The sequence below is a fragment of the Pristiophorus japonicus genome, chromosome 1, assembly GCF_044704955.1.
Source record: "Pristiophorus japonicus isolate sPriJap1 chromosome 1, sPriJap1.hap1, whole genome shotgun sequence".
NCBI classification, from domain to species: domain Eukaryota; kingdom Metazoa; phylum Chordata; class Chondrichthyes; family Pristiophoridae; genus Pristiophorus; species Pristiophorus japonicus.
In genome coordinates, this window is record NC_091977.1 from 190,256,957 (window position 1) to 190,275,482 (window position 18,526).

General features: G+C 44.8%; 1 protein-coding gene across 3 annotated transcripts in view; it reads left to right on the top strand.

Annotated features, from left to right (window-relative positions):
• Window positions 1-282: 282 nt before the first annotated feature.
• Window positions 283-18,526, top strand: part of LOC139267357 (xanthine dehydrogenase/oxidase-like) — a 274,065-nt gene continuing 255,821 nt past the window's right edge. The window contains exons 1-2 of one of the 3 annotated variants that reach the window (XM_070885566.1): window positions 283-315; window positions 7,004-7,101. In XM_070885566.1, coding sequence (XP_070741667.1) covers window positions 7,069-7,101 — 33 coding nt within the window. In that variant the 5' untranslated portion in view covers window positions 283-315; window positions 7,004-7,068. Of the gene's footprint in view, window positions 316-7,003; window positions 7,102-18,526 lie in introns of those variants that run through there. The other 2 variants (XM_070885588.1, XM_070885584.1) reach the window with 2 other exon arrangements.

Below are 18,526 nucleotides of genomic sequence, written 5' to 3' on the forward strand. Positions count from 1 at the left end.
ACGGTGTAGAGTCTAAGAAACGTTTTGGTTATTATGAAATAAGTCAGTCCGTTATATTAAAAAAAACATAGAGCAAAGACAGGTGGAGAGTGCGTACCACTTGCCACCTGCACCTTTCATTTGTGCTGATATCGCTGCTACCGCAACGCGGGGTTTCACCCTTTTGATTTTGAATTTGGCGGGCACCAGCGTTCTGAAAAGGTCTGTTCTCATTGGATGGCGATGCCGCAAGTGCACCAATGAGGGAGCAGCGCTGTGAGAATCGCTCGCCAGTCCTGTCAAGTTGCAGCCGCTGGGCCCGCGCGCAAGGCGAAGGTAAGAGTCAAGATGCGGGCCGGGGGCCCAGCCTCAGGCAGGGGTTCGGGCCGCACCACACCTCCAAGTGTAACGGACGCACAGTTGGTCCGAGATACGCAGCCCCTACAGAGTTCCTGGTCACTGACAAAGAGATTTTAAAAGATTATAACTAAAGACATGCGAATACCGAAAGGGACAGGACGGCCTGTCAATCTGCCAATTTGGGGTTTCTCACATTCGGGCCAAGTGGGGAAGTAGAAGGGGTTGTACTTCGTGAGCTGATTGGGTCATTTCCCCCGTCATTCCCGCCTGGATCCCGCACTGCTGCAAGTGACCGCCAGGGATTGATTTAACGCTCACAATGTGTATTCTGTAACTCCTCGACTGTACCACACGGTGTGCTGCAATGAAGCTGTGCAACAGTTGTCAGTATCGGCAGAACATTTCATTGAAATAATATATTCTTACTCAAATTAGATCCCGCGGCAACTTTCACCACTTCGAGTGTGCACCATATATTAAATGGCCTCGTGGGGATTTCCAGGATCTGGCCTAATCCCCTGGACTTCTTAAAGGGAGATAATTGAGTTCCTGAAAAAAAAATTCTGCATTTATAAGTGTATTTTGCTCTGGTTTTGCTGGGCAGTTTGCTATTTTTGCAAATGTTTTGATTTTTTTTTTCTGTCACTACTTATCCAAAATGGTGAGGATGGAAGTTCCTTTGGGGGTTATTAGTGTTGCATGATTTAAATGAGGAAGATGAGTTCGTGAGGGACAACAAATACTTGTTCAACACTTTTGCAACAATCTATGCCAAGGGCTGCATTTATAGCCCCCTCCACAATTACATGGATTTGTCAGAGGAAACCTGTCTTGAACACCTCCAATGATGCATATTCCCAAACAAGTGTGTGGCCAAGCTTTTCACGATCCCAGTAGCCTATTCAAAGTAGGGGAGGGACTTCTTTACAGAATTTGGTATGACCTGTCTTTGTATTGCCAACATGGGTGATTCTGTGGTACAGACCAGCTCAAATCTATTTTTACATTTTTGCAAAATCAGTGGTTAAAAAACACACATGCACCATCTTGCAAAAGTACATTTTAATGTTGATATTGCAGGTAACCCCAGAAATCTCATCTTTCAAACTGGTACTATGGAGATGGTTTAAGTCCTTTATACTGAATACTTGTATTGGGTGTTGCTCCTATTCTATGTTCCATTCTTGCTGTTGTAACTGCTTATTTTCACCATAAACATGTTTAATAAGGAAAGCTGGAGCAAACAATTCCATAAATTGCACTTTGTTTCTTTCAAATATTCACACTGATGCCTGACTCAGTGCTGCTTATTATAACAGGCAAGTACAAGCTATCATAAAATTCTAAATAATATAGATGAATAATGTAGAAGAGTCTTGAACATGGCACATATATATTGTGGCAACAACTTTTGCGATCAATTTCCAGCAAGTCTCAATTCTACAATAATTTCCTTTTAACAACTTAAACATTGCTTGGAAGACAGATGCTTCAAGAGAGCTTGTTTCAGTATAACAGCTCTGTTCATTTTAAAGTATATTCAGACATGCCAAATATTAAAATATAATTGAGTCAGATCTTTGAAGTAAACTCGTACCATTTGATAGGTGAGGAAGGTTGTTCTGCAGATAGTGACAAATGTGTATGTTTCAACAATTATGGCTGTGAAAATTTTTGTGTCTAAGTCACTTATCACCAAATAGAATTATTAGCTAGTGTTCAACAGATCATTGATCTTCTTGCAATAACAATTTATGTAAAAGAATGTCTCGCATAAAATAATATTTCAGGGTGTTGTATCGGGACTGAATAGGAAGTAAGGAATTTAGGGGGGAACTGAAGGCACTATGGAAGAGATAGGTATTTGAAAGTAGAGAGAGGCAGCAAGGAATATTTGTTTTGGAATAGAGAAATTAGAGGGGTGAGTTACAAACAGTAATTGGGATAAGAAGTTGAAACTGGGGTATGTTGCTGGAGAAGATTTCCCACATGGGGTGGGGCAAGATGCTGGAGGGATTTGAAAATGTGGATGAAGGTCTTAAAGTTGATTTGGTAGGTCACAGAGTCACTCAAACTGGGTTAGGACAGGGATGATGTATTTGAGGGTCTTTCATAGAGAAAGATACAGACCACAGAGATCAAGATTAGATGAAGTTTGTTTAGGATGGAATTGACATGGTTGGTGGTGAATAGAACATTAAGGAAAATAATCCTTAAGAGACAAAGGTTTTGATGAATGTTAAGCAGTGGAGGTGATGGGGCAGGGATGTAAACATGCTTTATTCCGGAAGTGGTGGAAGGCGATCTTAGCGAAAGGACACTGAGAGAGCATAATTCTTGGATTTAAAAAGAATGCTTTGGTTGTGCACCATCCTGGAGGAGAAAGGAGTGGTCAACAGTGCCAAACGTTGGGGACAGGTTGATGAGGAATGAGCTTGAGTAAGTAATCGGGAAGGTTGACTTCAGTCACAGAGAGGCAGTAAGTGAGTTTAATGCTAGTGGTGTTTGGAGACTGTCCTGGTGAGGGATAGAAGTGTAAAAGAACTGTATATCCATGATGGAAATAAGACAACTGGAGCTGAAGCATCTAAAATCATTGGCAGCAGAAGACTCAAAGATGTAGGTGTGCAGAGAGTGGAGGGAAAGAATAGAATCAGGATAAGAGGAACCTAATTCAGTGGACAACAGCAGGCTGAAACCGTCGCTATACTAAGAGAGTACTGTCTGTGTATTTTAGGGAAGAAATACTGCAGAGTTGAGCAATTACTCGGTTAGAGAGGGAAGAAGGTCTCTGGAGGAAATAAGATTGGCAGAAATCTGGGAAGTGATTGGTTTGGTGTTCAATAGTGCGATTACGGTCAAGAGGGAGAAAGGAGGAGTTAGATGGTTGTCATTCAGCCTCAGCAAGACAGCGCTCCTCTCAGCATATGACAACATGCCACCTTTGCTAACAAGTTTAATGTTGTGGTTGGAACTGAGAATAGAGAGCTACACTTTGAGGGAGATAGGTTTGAGTAAGTAAGAATAGAGAAATTCATGGTGAAAAGAATGAAAATGGGGTCTAGGAGAATCAAGAAGATCAGATACGTGGGGAATTTGGGGGGTGGGGGGGTGGTGATGGCGGTAATGTGGGGAGCCACCTGACAAAAAAGAAGGCGCATGAGAAGAGCTCAGCATTACATAGAGTTTGGAATTCATTAAGATGAGGATGTAGGGGGAATGAAGTTAAGACTCTTGCTGAGGATAGATCATTCAGGGTCAGAAAATTGATGGTGAAGATCTGGCAAGGAAGATCTGGTCAGAAGAAGCGATCAGGTCACGTGAAGGGGAAGAGGTAATAGCATTCCTGTTTCATTTATGAATTAGTATTCCTGGCTTCAAATGTGCTCCTTATACCAAAACAATACTAGTATCACAAAGACTGCAATGGGTCACAGAGGAAGAGGACATTTAGAAAATTCAAGCAATTAAATATCCTAGTAAAAATTGCAAGTAATGTAGTTGGATATAGATTATGACCTTTTGGGCTAAATGGCCTGTTTTTGTGCTGTACATTCTATGTAATTTTACTTTGACAGTATAGGAATTCTGTTATAGGAAGCTATAGGAATTAACTTTAGTTTGTTGTAATAATACATTTCAAATACAAGCCTAATGCTTCTAGCACCAGTGATAAGAATTCAAAGGAGAACTGTTAATAAGGTTCATCACAGGCACCTTTGTGAAAATGATCATAGGGCAATACTGTAATCATTTAATTCGATTCCTCCAAAATCAAATGCATTATATTTGTTGCCCTTTGGGGTGGTCCTAAAGTAAATGGTTATTGAATGAGATACATTCCTTTTATCTATCCAATTGATAATTTCCTCAAAAATGTTGCATTGGCGACCATCCAGTCATCCAGCAACATTTGCATATCTAAGGAGGATTGAAAAATAGTGGTCAGAGCCACTGCTAAAACCTCTCTGACTTTATTCAACAGTGTATGGAACATGCCATCAGGACCTGCCGACTTATCCACCTTGAATTGTGATGCATCTTTTCTCCGAAGCAACAGAAGGGCAAGCACACCATTCAGCGATAGTGTGCTCGCAGAGCATATATAGAAACATAGAAAATAGGTGCAGGAGTAGGCCATTCGGCCCTTCTAGCCTGCACCGCCATTCAATGAGTTCATGGCTGAACATTCAACTTCAGTACCCCATTCCTGCTTTCTCGCCATACCCCTTGATCCCCCTAGTAGTAAGGACCTCATCTAACTCCTTTTTGAATATATTTAGTGAATTGGCCTCAACAACTTTCTGTGGTAGAGAATTCCACAGGTTCACCACTCTCTGGGTGAAGAAGTTCCTCCGCATCTCGGTCCTAAATGGCTTACCCCTTATCCTTAGACTGTGACCTCTGGTTCTGGACTTCCCCAACATTGGGAACATTCTTCCTGCATCTAACCTGTCTAACCCCGTCAGAATTTTAAATGTTTCTATGAGGTCCCCTCTCATTCTTCTGAACTCCAGTGAATACCCTTATATTCTGGGAATGTACCATGCGGCACAAATTCCTGATTTGCAGGGTTACAGATTCAGCATTATCCCAGGAGTCAAATTTTCATAACCTAGCATACCTACTTGGGGATATCTGAAGAGACCTACCAGAAGGTTGTGGGTTCAAGTCCCACTCCAGAGACTTGAACACAAAATCTAGTCTGATACTCCAGTGCAGTACTGTTGGAAGTGCCATCAATAATTAATGCAGGAGACTGGCATGGTTATGCTGTTGTCTTGAGCCTGACCTGCCTGAGAGGGTTATTACAGTAATAAATGCTTCCAAGCTAGCAATGGTAATATTTGCAGCATCCAGTAGCTCATCAGTGCATGAAACATGTCCTACAGCGCTTTATAGCCAATGAAGTATTTTTGAAGTGTAGTCACTGTTGTAGGAAATGCGGCAGCCAGTTTGCGCAAAGCTAGGTCTCACTAAACAGCAATGTGATAATGACCAGATATTGAGGGATAAATATTGGCCAGGACACCAGATAGAAATTCCCTGTTCTTCAAATAGTGCCATGGGATCTTTTATGTTCACCTGAGAAGGCAGACGGGACCTTGGTTTAACATCTCATCCGAAGGTTAGCACCTCTGACAGTGCAGCATTCCCTCAGTACTGCACTGGGAGTGTCAGCCTAGATTTTGTGCTCAAGTCTCGGGAGTGGGACTTGAACCCATAATCTTCTGACTCAGTTGAGAGTGCGACCCATTGTGCCACAGCTGACAACATAGCGATCAGGGCTCCAAGGCATTAATGAATAGGATATGCATTCCTTCCATTGATGTGCAGCTAGTCTCAGACCACAGGAACAGAATAATAGAAGTAAATGAGCAAAACTCCAGCAGCAATGAAGATGCTTTCAGTTTGCACTGTGCTAGCATTATATGAAATAACAAAGAAGTTTGGACTGTAGGCTCCTAAGCTCCAAGGATATTCACTGCCAACTTGACTAATGATCCCATTGAGAGTCTGATGAACAGGAGTGAAGTTGGGTAAAACAAAACTTGTGTCTCCAAATTGGTGGCGCATACAGTAGCCATATGAAGCAGAGATTCTGTTTGGATAGATTAAAGTGTGGTGGTGTACTGTTTTGTGGCCCTGAAAAGGTATCTGAAGTTATTCTCTTCAGAACTCTGCTGCCCATATTGAAACTCGCACCAACTCGCATTCACCAATCACCACTGTACTCTCTGACCTACATTGGCACCCAGTCCAGCAACACCTTGATCTTTAAAATTCTACTCCTTGTGTTCACATCACTCCACGGCCTCGCTCCTCTCTATCTCTAACTTTCTCCAGCCCCACAACCCTTTAAGAACTCTGCGTTCTTCCAATGATAGACTCTTGTGCATCTCCTATTTCATTGCTCCACCATTGGCTTCAGCTGTCTGGGAATTCTCTCCCTAAACTTCTCCGCCTCGCTACCTCTCTTCTTTCAAACGCTCCTTTAAAACTACCTCTTTGACCAAGCTTTTGGTCATCTGTCCTAATATTTGTTTATGTGGCTCCGTGTCAGATTTTGTGTGATAACGTTCCTGAGGAGCCCTTTGGGACATTTTACTACATTAAAGGCACAATATAAATGTAAGTTGTTGAAAACTATTTTGTATGCTATATGTTGAACAGTTTTCATTAAGTAAGAGGAAAAGAAGGGGCTGCCTGTAGCCCTAGCAGAAAAAGAGGAAAATAAATGACCAAGGATAATGTGCAATTAGAAAGATTAACAGGAATTTCACTTAGCTTTGTAAATATATCCTTACAGAATAATCCTCTGATAATGAGCACAGTATACTTGCCCCATAAAGATTAATGCACGTCTAATTAACACCTGTTTGTACCACTATACATGCCTTTCAATGCATTGCTCCATTAATATGTCCCTTCTATAAATTATTTTTCACTAGATTCAGAAGGAAGTAGGAACGTAGTCTGTTCCTATGACTTATGGACAGGGGAGAAAGCATTCAAGCAATCAGCTTCCAGGCTGTTTGTGTGCCCTGTCCCCGAATCCATGTCAGCTGCTAGTTTCTCTCCCAGTTCCTATTGTGCCTTCTCTGAGTTCATCTTGTCTCCACGAGACCCACCTCCTGTTCCTTTTACCACATTCCGACTGCAGCTGCTGACACCCAACGATCTGTGGAGGTCCCTTCAGGGAGCAGCGTGAGCTGGTGCAGGAGGGCGATGGCAGCGAAGAGTGACGTCATCAAGGTCCAGGTCGGTGATTGGAGCGTGGGCAGATACAGCAAGAGTGCAAAGGAGTGACGAGAGACTGTAGAGGGACATGAACGGGGCCCAGGGGGAGGCATGAGTTCAGGGCCAGGGGCCCAGGGGCAGCACGGGCCAGCCCACACTGCGATATGTGCGCACTAGGTCCGTGCATTAGAGCTGGTCTCCAGTCGTCTTGGATAATCCTTGCCACTGGACCAAGACCTAGCTCCGTCAAGCCCGTGTGGTGGCTGGTGTGCAACGGTACCGCACGTTAAAAAAATCCACGCACAGGCATCTTCCATCCTGGTGGATGTAGTTCGGGTCCTTCATTGAAACACCTGTGAGCTCATCCTTTTTTGGCGTGGAAGCAAGTCATCCTCGTTTCGAGGCATTGCCTATGATGATGATGGTGACCCTTCCTAGCCCCAAAGCTAGCTGACATTGCAATGGTTCCCTCTCTGCGGGTATTGCTCCCCTCACTCTCATCACTCCCTTCCTCAAATAAACCTGCCCCCCCCCCCCCCATCACTCTGCTCTTGCATCCACCACCCCATCTCCAACTCCCTTTCCTTTCCACAGTTCTTGAGCATGTTGTTGCCTCCCAAATCTGTGCCCATTATCCCCGCAACTGCCTATTTGAATTTCTCCACTTAAGTTTCCGCTCTTGCCACAGCACTGACTCTTAATTGCCCCCTGAATTGGCCTAGCAAGCCACTCGGTTGTATTACGAGGAATGGGTAATAAATGCCAATCTTGCCAGTGAGTAAGAAGTTGTTGGGATGCCAGCAAGCTGCCATGCTCTTGCTTGACTTCCATAATTTGAAGGGCTTCCTCCACTTGGCGATGAACAATTTCGAGGTTGGTAGAGCCACCACCAGTCCATTTGTCCTTCTGGTTGTGTATAGCCATTTTTTTTTTTTTAAACAGAAAAAACATAAAAGCTTTTAGCAGTTGGAACAACAGAGTGGCACCCAATGCCCAGCCTGCATCCCATTTTGTGTGACAGGGTAACTAAACAGCAGACAAGTAGCTTCAGATGCCATACTGACTTGGCAGCACAGCAAGCAATAGTTATCTGTGACATTAGCAGCATTTTTAAATGTCAGCCACCGGTCCATTGTGGACATAAAAATGCAGGTGTGAAAGATGTAAGAGATTGTGTCAGTGCTTCACATTGCTGCCAATGATGCTGCACGGTGGTTAATTGTGGCATGCGTGCTGTGGGTTAATTTGAGGTGTCAAACTGTGGGAAGCCAACTTGGCATTCTTCCTCAGGCCTGACATTTTCTTGTTTATCTGTTCCTATGACTTATGGACATGGGAGACAGCATTCAGTCTATTAGCTACCTCCTGCCATGCTTGCTCGGCCCTAAATACAGCTACCCTGCCCTTCTAGTTTTTCTAGTAGACCATTAATACTGTCATCGAAGAGGGCAGTTCTGCCTATCTTCCCTTGCTGATCTTCTGTAGTTGCTCCTCAGTGCAGGAAAAGCAACCAGTTATTTTCAGATGGAATAGCAGCTGCTGTTTGCTAGATTCTCTGTTCCGTTTTGTGCAGAGGAAATCACAGCAAGCAGCTGCAAAAAAGAGGTGACTCACTGAATCCAGCAAGATCAGCTCTCCTCTCTTATGTGTAAGGTCATCGAAGTGCAGCAATCTTGGCTCCATTTTTGACAAGATTGTTGAATTGGCCCCATGATTTTTTTTAACTGCCTTCTAATTTGCAGTTGATTGGCTACTTCTGGCAGAACACTGAAGGCACATTAAAACCATTGATATCAGAGACAAAATCTTGCCATATGTCTGCTTTTAAACTGCAAACTGCAGAGATCTGTTTCCAAAGAGAGACATGTAGCCAGATTGTCTTTTACTAAACCATAATCTTAAGACTTGAAATCATATAGCAAAAAAAGGAGGCCGTTCAGCCCATCGTGCCTGTGACAGCTCTTTAATAGAGCTATCCAATTAGTTCCACACTGCTGCTCTTTCCCCATAGCTCTGCAAATTTTTCATTTTCAAGTATATATCCAATTCCATTTTGAAAGTTGCTATTAAATCAGCTTCCACCACCCTTTCAGAAAATGTATTCTAGATTATCATAATTTGCTGAGTAAAGACATTCTTCCTCTTCTGCCCCTGGCTTTTTGCCAACTGTCTTAAAACTGTGGTCTCTGGTTTCTGACCCTTCTGCGAGTGGAAACCATTCCTCCCTTTTGAACACCTCTATTAAATCTCCCCTTATCCTTCTTTGTTCCAAGGAGAACAATCCCAACTTCTCCAGTTTCTTCACATAATTAAATTCCTCAACTCTGGTACCATTCTGGTAAAACTCTGCACCCTTTCCAAGGCCTTGACATCCTTTCTAAAGTGCGGTGCCCAGAATTGGACACAATACTCCAGCTGAGGTCTAACCAGTGATTTATACAGGTTGACCTTTCTTGCTTTTGTACACTATGCCTCTGTTTATAAATCCAAGGAACCCGTATGCTTTTTTTTAGCTTTATCAACTTGTCCTGCCACCTTCAAATATTTATGAATGTGAATCCTCCAGCCTCTCTCTTCCTGCACCCTCTTTAAAATTGTACCATTTGGTTTATATGCTTCTCCAGTTTGCTTCCAAAATGCATCGCTCCTCTGCATTTAATTTCATCTGCTGTGTGTCAGTACATTTTACCAGTCTGCCTGTGTTCTCCTGAAGTCTGTTACGATCCTCCTCGCGGTTTGCTACATTTCCAAGCTTTGTGTCATCCGCTAATTTTGAAATTATGCCCTCTATACAGGTCATTAATCTAAGACCTGTGGCTACTGGTTCTGAGTTAGATGCTGAATGCTGTTTTGTATAGGATATCTTCAGACCTGTATTTGTGGTGGCATCTGGATAGTCCCTGGGGTTGCTCTCATTCTAAATTTATAATCTGTTGCAATTTGTTATTATACATTCCCCCCCCCTCCCCATGTTTCAGATTTTTTTTATGCCTGCTTGTTTTTTTTTAATTGTTTTGTAGTATTTTCTCTCATGATTTCAGGAGGTTTCTTCCACAGTGAGCACTATCTGTGGAAGTGTTTTCATTCTGTTGGGAGGGCGTCCTTATCTCTCCTAGTATTAATTTGCATTTCAAATACAGACCGAGTTTAGGTGTTTTTCAAATGAAACTAAAAACAGCAGAATTCAGAGACTCTGTGCCCTAATTTAAATGGAAATGGCTGACTGTGTCTGGATAGTGGCTAATAAGCTCTTTGCCTCTTTCATATTTTCATTTTCTTTTGTATTTAGATTTCAAATGATTTCTCTAAAATTTACCTTTATGCAAGATTTGTTTGTTTACCAGTTGAATTTATTTCATGCACAGGCATCTTCCACCCCTCACGATGTAGTTCGGGAAGCACTTGTTAGCTCATCGTTTTGGTGTGGAAGTGGGTCATCCTTAACACGAGGGACTGCCTAAATTTCACTATCTCACTTCAGTTTTGCCATTCCCTGCATTCCATACTTGCGTAATCGAAGATACTCACTGACCATGAAATCTTTTTTTGTTTACAAAAAAATCCCAAATAATTTTTGATTCCGTTACTCTACCCAGGAATCTGGAATCTGGAATCTGTTCCATGTATTGATCTTCTGTGAAAAAGAAAGTCCTGATATCGGGTCTAAATTTTCCCTTTACTAGCTTGAACCTGTGTCTCCTTGTCCTGATTGTAGGCAGTCCCTTGAAATCGAAGAAGAATTGCTTCCACTCTCAAAGTGAGTTCTCAGGTAACTGTGCAGTCCAATACGGAAATTACAGTCTCACAGGTGGGACAGACAGTCGTTGAAGGAAAGGGTGGGTGGCTGGTTTGCCACACGCTCCTTCCGCTGCCTGCGCTTGTTTTCTGCGTGCTCTCGCGACGAGACTCTGGGTGCTCAGCACCCTCCTGGATGCTCTTCCTCCACTTGGGGTAGTCTTTGGCCAGGGATTCCCAGGCGTCGATGGGGATGTTGCACTTTATCAAGGAAGCTTTGAGGGTGTCCTTGAAATGTTTCCTCTGCCCACCTGGGGATCGCTTGCCGTGAAAGAGTTCCGAATAGAGCGCTTGCATTGAGAGTCTTGTGTCGGCATGTGGACAATGTGGCCTGCCCGACGGAGCTGGTCGAGTGTGGTCAATGCTTCGATGCTGGGGATATTGGCCTGATCGAGAACACTGATGTGGGTGCATCTATCCTCCCAGGGCATTTGCAGGATCTTGCGGAGACATCGTTGGTGGTATTTCTCCAGCGATTTAAGGTGTCTACTGTAAATCGTCCACGTCTCTGAGCCATACAGGAGGGCGGGTATCACTACAGCCCTGTAGACCATAAGCTTGGTGCCAGATTCGAGGGCCCGGTCTTCGAACGCTCTCTTCCTCAGGCGACTGAAGGCTGCGTTGGTGCACTGGAGGCGGTGTTGGACCGCATTGTCGCTGTCTGCCCTTGCTAATAATAGGCTCCCGAGGTATGGAAAGTGGTCCACGTTATCGAGGTCTGCACTGTTGATCTTGATGACTGGAGGGGCAGTGCTGTGCGGTGAGGACAGGCTGGTGGAAGACCTTTGTCTTACGGATGTTTGCGCGATGACGCATCCCTGCTTGACCCCGATCCGGGCGTGGATTGGGTCTGTGGTGGATCTGTTGATCAGGATCACAGCTTGCATGTCGTCATGGAGCAGGTGGGGGATGGCGATAAACTTTTGGGGGCAGCCGAAACGGAGGAGGATGCTCCACAGTCCCTCGCGGCTAACAATGTCAAAGGCCTTTGTGAGGTCAAAGAAAGCCATGTACAAGGGTTGGTGCTGTCCCCTGCATTTCTCTTGCAGTTGTCGCGCCATGAAGATAATTTCTGTTGTACCCCGTAGTGGACGGAATCCGCATTGTGACTCTGGGAGGAGCTCTTCAGCCACAGGGAGAAGACGGTTGAGGGGGATTCTAGCGATGACTTTCCCAGTGGCCGACAACAGGGAGATTCCTCTGTAGTTCCCGCAGTCGGACTTGTCCCCTTTTTAAAAGACACTCGTCAAGGACACCGAGGCAATCAGGGCCCGCTGGAAGGAGTACTTCGACGATCTCCTTGATCGAGTCTCTGCCTTTGACACGAGTGTTCTCGACTCCATCCCGCAACATGCTACCCGCCACTACCTCAGTAAAACCCCAACACTGCACGAGGTAGAAAAGGCCATCCCTCAGCTCAAGAACAACAAGGCATCAAGAGCAGATGGAATCCCCGCTGAGGCACTAAAGTATGGCAGAGTGGCACTAATGGCACGAATGCATGACCTCATCTGTGTCATCTGGAAGGAGGAGTGCATGCCTGGAGATCTCAGAGATGCCGTAATTGTGACCATCTCCTTGTCCTACTTTCATGTAAAGTAACTGTTCACATTTCCCTTTTTCGTACCATTTACTATTGAAAAGCCCAAGTTACTGCAGCCTTTCCTCATGACTCAGACCTCTGACACTCGGGATCAGCTTTGTGGCTTTTTGCACTGCCTCTATTATTTAACTATCTCCCTTGTTTCTCAGTGACAAGAGCTGAATGTCGGACTTGAAGTGCAGTCTAACCAGAGCACTGTACAGTATGAGCGCGACTTCTGACCTGTTTTGGCTATATATAGTTCAACATTTTATTGGTTGCTGCTCTACGTTGGTTGGACACATTGTGCATTGACTTTACTGAGATGCCGAGGTGTCTTTCAGCTACATCCTAAGCTATTTCAATACCATTCATGGAGTACATAGCACTCATTTTTCTTCCTATGTGCAATACTTTACATTTGTCAGCACTGAATTTCATCTGCCATTGTCACATATTTTGTTTAAATCATTCTGTAATTTCTGGTCTGCCTCTTTTTAATCTTTTAATGCTGTTTTGAGTTTGGTATCCTCTGCAATTTAAAAAAAAATGTTCTTGGATTGCAGGCAATTCTGCATTTATTACCAATTCCTAGATTCCCTGAGAAAATGATGGTGGGCCTTCTCATTCAACTATAGCAGTCTTAATAACAACGGTGCTCCTACAATGGTGTTAGATCAGGAATTCCAGGATATTGACCCAGTGATTTTGAAGGAACAAGGAAATATATCAACGCCATGATTGTATCTGACTTTGCGGGGGTGGGGGAGGTGGGTGAGGACCTGGAGGTGATGGTGTTAGCTTATCAATGTTTGCCGCCGGAGGAAGAGAGTGTTCGAAGATCAGGCCCTCAAATCTGGCACCAAGCTCATGGTCTACAGGGCTGTAGTGATACCCGCCCTCCTGTATGGCTCAGAGACATGGACCATATACAGTAGACACCTCAAATCGCTGGAGAAATACCACCAACGATGTCTCCGCAAGATCCTGCAAATCCCCTGCGAGGACAGACGCAGCACCATTAGCGTCCTCGACAGGCCAACATCCCAAGCATCGAAACACTGACCACACTCAACCAGCTCCGTTGGGTGGGCCACATTGTTCGCATGCCTGACACAAGACTCCCAAAGCAAGCGTTCTACTCTGAACTCCTACATAGCAAGCGAGCCCCAGGTGGGCAGCGGAAACGTTTCAAGGGCACCCTCAAAGCCTCCTTGATAAAATGCAACATCCCCACCGACACCTGGGAATCCCTGGCCAATGACGGCCCCAAGTGGAGGAAGAGCCTCCGAGAGGGTGCTGAGCACCTCGAGTCTCGTCGCCGAGAGCATGCAGAAAGCAAGCACAGGCAGCGGAAGGAGAGTACGGCAAACAGCTGTCCCACCTGTGACAGAGACTGTAATTCCCGTATTGGACTGTTCAGTCGCCTAAGAACTCACTCTTAGAGTGGAAGCAAGTCTTCCTCGATTTCGAGGGACTGCCTATGTTCGTGGTAGAGATTGTGAGGAATGAGGCACTGTTGAAGTAACCTTGGTGTGTTGCTAAAGTGCATCCTATAGATCGTACATACCGCAGCCACAGACGCTGGTGGTGGAGGGGGTGGAGATTTTCAGTGGTGGGGCACTAATCACGCAAACTGCTCTGTCCTGGCTAGATGGTGTCGAGTGTTGCTGCAGCTGCAGCTACTCAGGTGAGTGAGTATTCTATCGCTCAGGTGAGCCGTGCAGATGATGGATAGGTTTTGAGGGGTTGGCAGACGAACCGCCTGTCAGAGAGTACCAATCTCTGGTGTGCTTTTGTTGCCATGATATAGTAAAGTCATTGTTAGCCCCCAAGATGTTGGCATTGGGGGACTCATTGATGGCCATGCTATTGAAGATCAAGGAGTGATGCTTATTCAAGATAGTAATTGCTTGGCACTTAACATGACACACATTATTTGTCAACCCAAACCTAGAAGTTATCCAGGTCCTGTTTATCATCATCATCATAGGCAGTCCCTTGAAATCGAGGAAGAATTGCTTCCACTCTAAAAGTGAGTTCTTAGGCGACTGTACAGTCCAATACGGGAATTACAGTCACTGTCACAGGTGGGACAGACAGTGGTTGAAGGAAAGGGTGGATGGTGAGCCTGGTTTGCCGCCGCTCCTTCTGCTGCCTACACTTGTTTTCTGCATGACGAGACTTGAGGTGCTCCGCGCCCTCCCAGATGCTCTTTCTCAGCTTGGGGTGGTCTTGGGCCAGGGATTCCCAGGTGTCGGTGGTGATGTTGCACCTTATCAAGGAGGCTTTGAGGGTGTCCTTGAAACATTTCCTCTGCCCACCTGGGGCTCGCTTGCTGTGTAGGAGTTCCGAGTAGAGCGCTTGCTTTGGTAGTCGAGCATGTGAACAATGTGGCCCGCTCAACAGGTTGGTTGAGTGTGGTCAGTGCTTCAATGCTGGGGATGTTGGACTGATTGCGAACACTGATGTTGGTGTGTCTATCCTCCCAGTGGATTTGCAGGATCTTGCGGAGACAGCGCTGGTGGTATTTCTCCAGCGCTTTGAGGTGTCTACTGTATATGGTCCACCTCTCTGAGCCAACAAAAAACCTGCGACCTAAAGAATAGCTGGTGGGTTGAGAAAACACAGGAGATCCAGCAGCTGGCCGACAGCCATGACGTGCGAGGATTCTTCACTGCAATTAAGTCCACCTGCGGCCCAAGCACCCAAGGCTCTACCCCACAGCTGGCCAAGAACGGGGAGGCACTCATTAAGGACACCGAGGCAATCAGGATGCACAGGAAGGAGCACTTTGAAGATCTCTTTAACTGAGACTCTGCCTTTGACACGAGTGTCCTCAACTCCATCCTGCAGCATGCTACCCGCCACCATCTCAGCAAAACCCCAGCCCTGCACGAGGTAGAAAAGACCATCCATCAGCTCATTAACAACAGGGCATCAGGAGCAGATGGAATTCCCGCTGAGGCACTAAAGTATGGTCCTGTTTAAGGCTGGCATTAGCCATGTTATTATCTGAGGAGTTTTCAGTGGAGCAGACCACTTTGAAGTTATCAGCGAATGGTCCCACTCCTGACTTTATGCTGGAGGGGAAGGTCATTGATGAAGCAGCTGGAGATGGTTGGACCCTGGATACTTTCCTGAGGAATTCCTGCAGTGATGTCCTGGTGCTGTGATGACTGGGCTACAATAAACACAGCAATGTTTCCTGTAATTTATTTTGGGCTGCGCGGCCCATTCAAAAGTCCGCATGTGCGCGTTTTTTTAACTTTAAAAGCCGGTTCACTAGCTGCGCAGGACACCTAGAGCACTGCGCGACCGTGCAGCGTAAAGGGAACATTAAACCACAGCCATCTTCCTCTTTGTCAGATATGACTCCAGCCAGTGGAGGATTTTCACCTTAACCTCAGTTTTGCTACAGCTCCTTGGTGACATATTTAGTCAAATGCTGTCTTGATGTTGAGGACAGCTACTCTTGCCTCTCCTCTGACAGTCAGCTCTTGCATTCATAGCTGGATCGGGGCTGTGATGAGGTCTGGAGCTGAGTGGTTCTGGTAGAACCCAAATTGATCTTTGGTGAACAGGTTATTTGCATTGAGTTTCTGAACACAAATCATTGATGTAAATTAGAAACAGGAGTGATCCCAATACTAAAACCTGGGGCATGCCACTCAATACTCGCCCCAAATTGCTGTTACCCTCTAACCAGTGTCTGGTGTTTGGTACCATAAGAACATAAGAAATAGGAGCAGGAGTAGGCCATTCGGCCCCTCGAGCCTGCTCCACCATTCACTAAGATTATGGCTGATCTGATCATGGACTCAGCTCCACTTCCCTGCCCGCTCCCCATAACCCTTTATTCCCTTATTGCTCAAAAATATGTCTGTCTCCGCCTTAAATATATTCAATGACCCAGCCTCCACAGCGCTCTGGGCCAGAGAATTCCGTAGATTTACAACCCTCGGAGAAGAAATTTCTCCTCATCTCAGTTTTAAATGGGCAGCCCCTTATTCTAAGACTGTGTCCCCTAGTTTTAGTTTCCACTATGAGTGGAAATAGCCTCTCTGCATCCACCTTGTCGAGCCCCCTCTTTATCTTATAAGTTTCATTCTTCTGAACTCCAATGAGTATAGGCTCAATCTATCTTCATAAGTTAACCCCCTTATCTTCGGAATCAACCTAGTGAACCTTCTCTGAACAGTCTCCTTCCTTAAATACGGAGACCAAAACTGTACGCAGTACTCCAGATGTGGCCTCACCAATACCCTGTACAATTGTAGCAGGACTTCTCTTTTTATACTCTATCCCCCTTGCAATAAAGACCAACATTCCATTTGCCTTACTTGCTGTACTTGCATACTAACTTTTTGTGTTTCATGCACAAGGACCCCCAGATGTCTCTGTACTGCAGCACATTGCAATTTTTCTCCATTTAAATTATAATTTGCTTTTCTATTATTTCTGCCAATGTGGATAACCTCACATTTTCCCACATTGTACTCCATCTGCCAAATTTTTGCCACTCACTTAGCCTGTCTATATCCCTTTGCAGATTTTTTGTGTCCTCCTCACAATTTGCTTTCCCACCCATCTTTGTATCATCAGGAAACTTGCCTACATTACACTCGGTCCCTTCATCCAAGTCATTAATATAGATTGTAAATAGTTGAGGACCCAGCACTGATCCCTGCAGCAATACTCTATCCTCTAAGCCCTGCAGGCAATTTCTTATCTGTTTCAAAATCTTGCTTTAAATCCCCACAGCTTTGTGTTTAATTAGTAACCTTTTATGTGGAGCCATATCCAATGCCTTATGAAAGTCTTATGTGCACAATGTTGTAGCGTTTACCACATTTGACTTGAGTGGTCACTTCCTCAAAGAAATCAAGTAGGTTGGTCAGGCAAGATTCTTCCCATCTAAAGCCTTGTTGACTGCAGTTTATTAGTGGTTGTTGTACAGATAATTCTTAAATTTACTCCTGATAATCAATTCTATCATTTTTGCATTGAATTTTATTTTTTATTCGTTGATGTAAGACTAATCAGTCTGTAGTTGTTTGTGTCTGTTTTGACATCCTTTTTGAACATGGGCACTGCATTAGCCTGTTAGCAATTTACTGGTACCTCTTCAGTCCCATTGATTCCCTCAAAATGGCCAGTGCTTTACAAATCTCCTCCTTAGTCTCGCTCAAAACTGGAATAAATATAATCTATTCCTGGAGATTTATTTGTTTAAAGTCCTTTCAACTTGTCTAGGACTTCCATCTCCGTTATATTGAAGTTCTGAATTTTGCCTTGGTGCACTTTTTTTGTGGGGAGGGCATATTGTTTTTGATGACAACAACAACTGACACTTATATAGCATGTTTAATGTCGTAAAACGCCCCAAGGTGCTTCACAGGCGCGTTCTCAAACAAACCGAGCCACATGAGATATTAAGGCAAGTGACCAAAAGCTTGCTCAATGAGGGAGGTTTTAAAGAGCATCTTAAAGGAGGAGAGAGAGAGGTGGAGAGGTTTAGGGAGGGAATTCCAGAGATAGGGGCCTAAGCAGCAGAAAGCATGGCTGCTGATGTGGGGCAAAGGGAGACGGGGATGCGCAAGAGGTCCGAATTCGAGGAACGCCAAGATCTCGAAGGTTTGTAGGATTGAAGGAGGTTACAGAGATGGGGGAGGGGCGAGGCAATGGAGCAAGGATGAGAATTTTAAAATTGAGGCGTTGCTGGACCGGGAACCAATACAGGTTAGCAAGCACGGGTGATGGGTGAACGGGACTTGATGTGAGTTAAGATACGGGCAGCAGAGTTTTGGATGAGCTCAAGTTTCTGGAAGGTGGGAGATGGGGGGACGGACAGAAGAGCATTGGAATAGTCAAGTACTGTATAAAAGTAACAAAGGCATGGATGGGGGTTTCAGCAGCAGATGAGCTGAGGCAGGGGTGGAGACAGGAGATTGTGTTGATACGGATTCTTTTCCCTCAATCTGTCTCAGCGAAAACACTGACACGAACACCAAGTTACTCTGAGTTATACTTTATTAATGCGACATCGATGCTGGCTTGTCTTAGCAA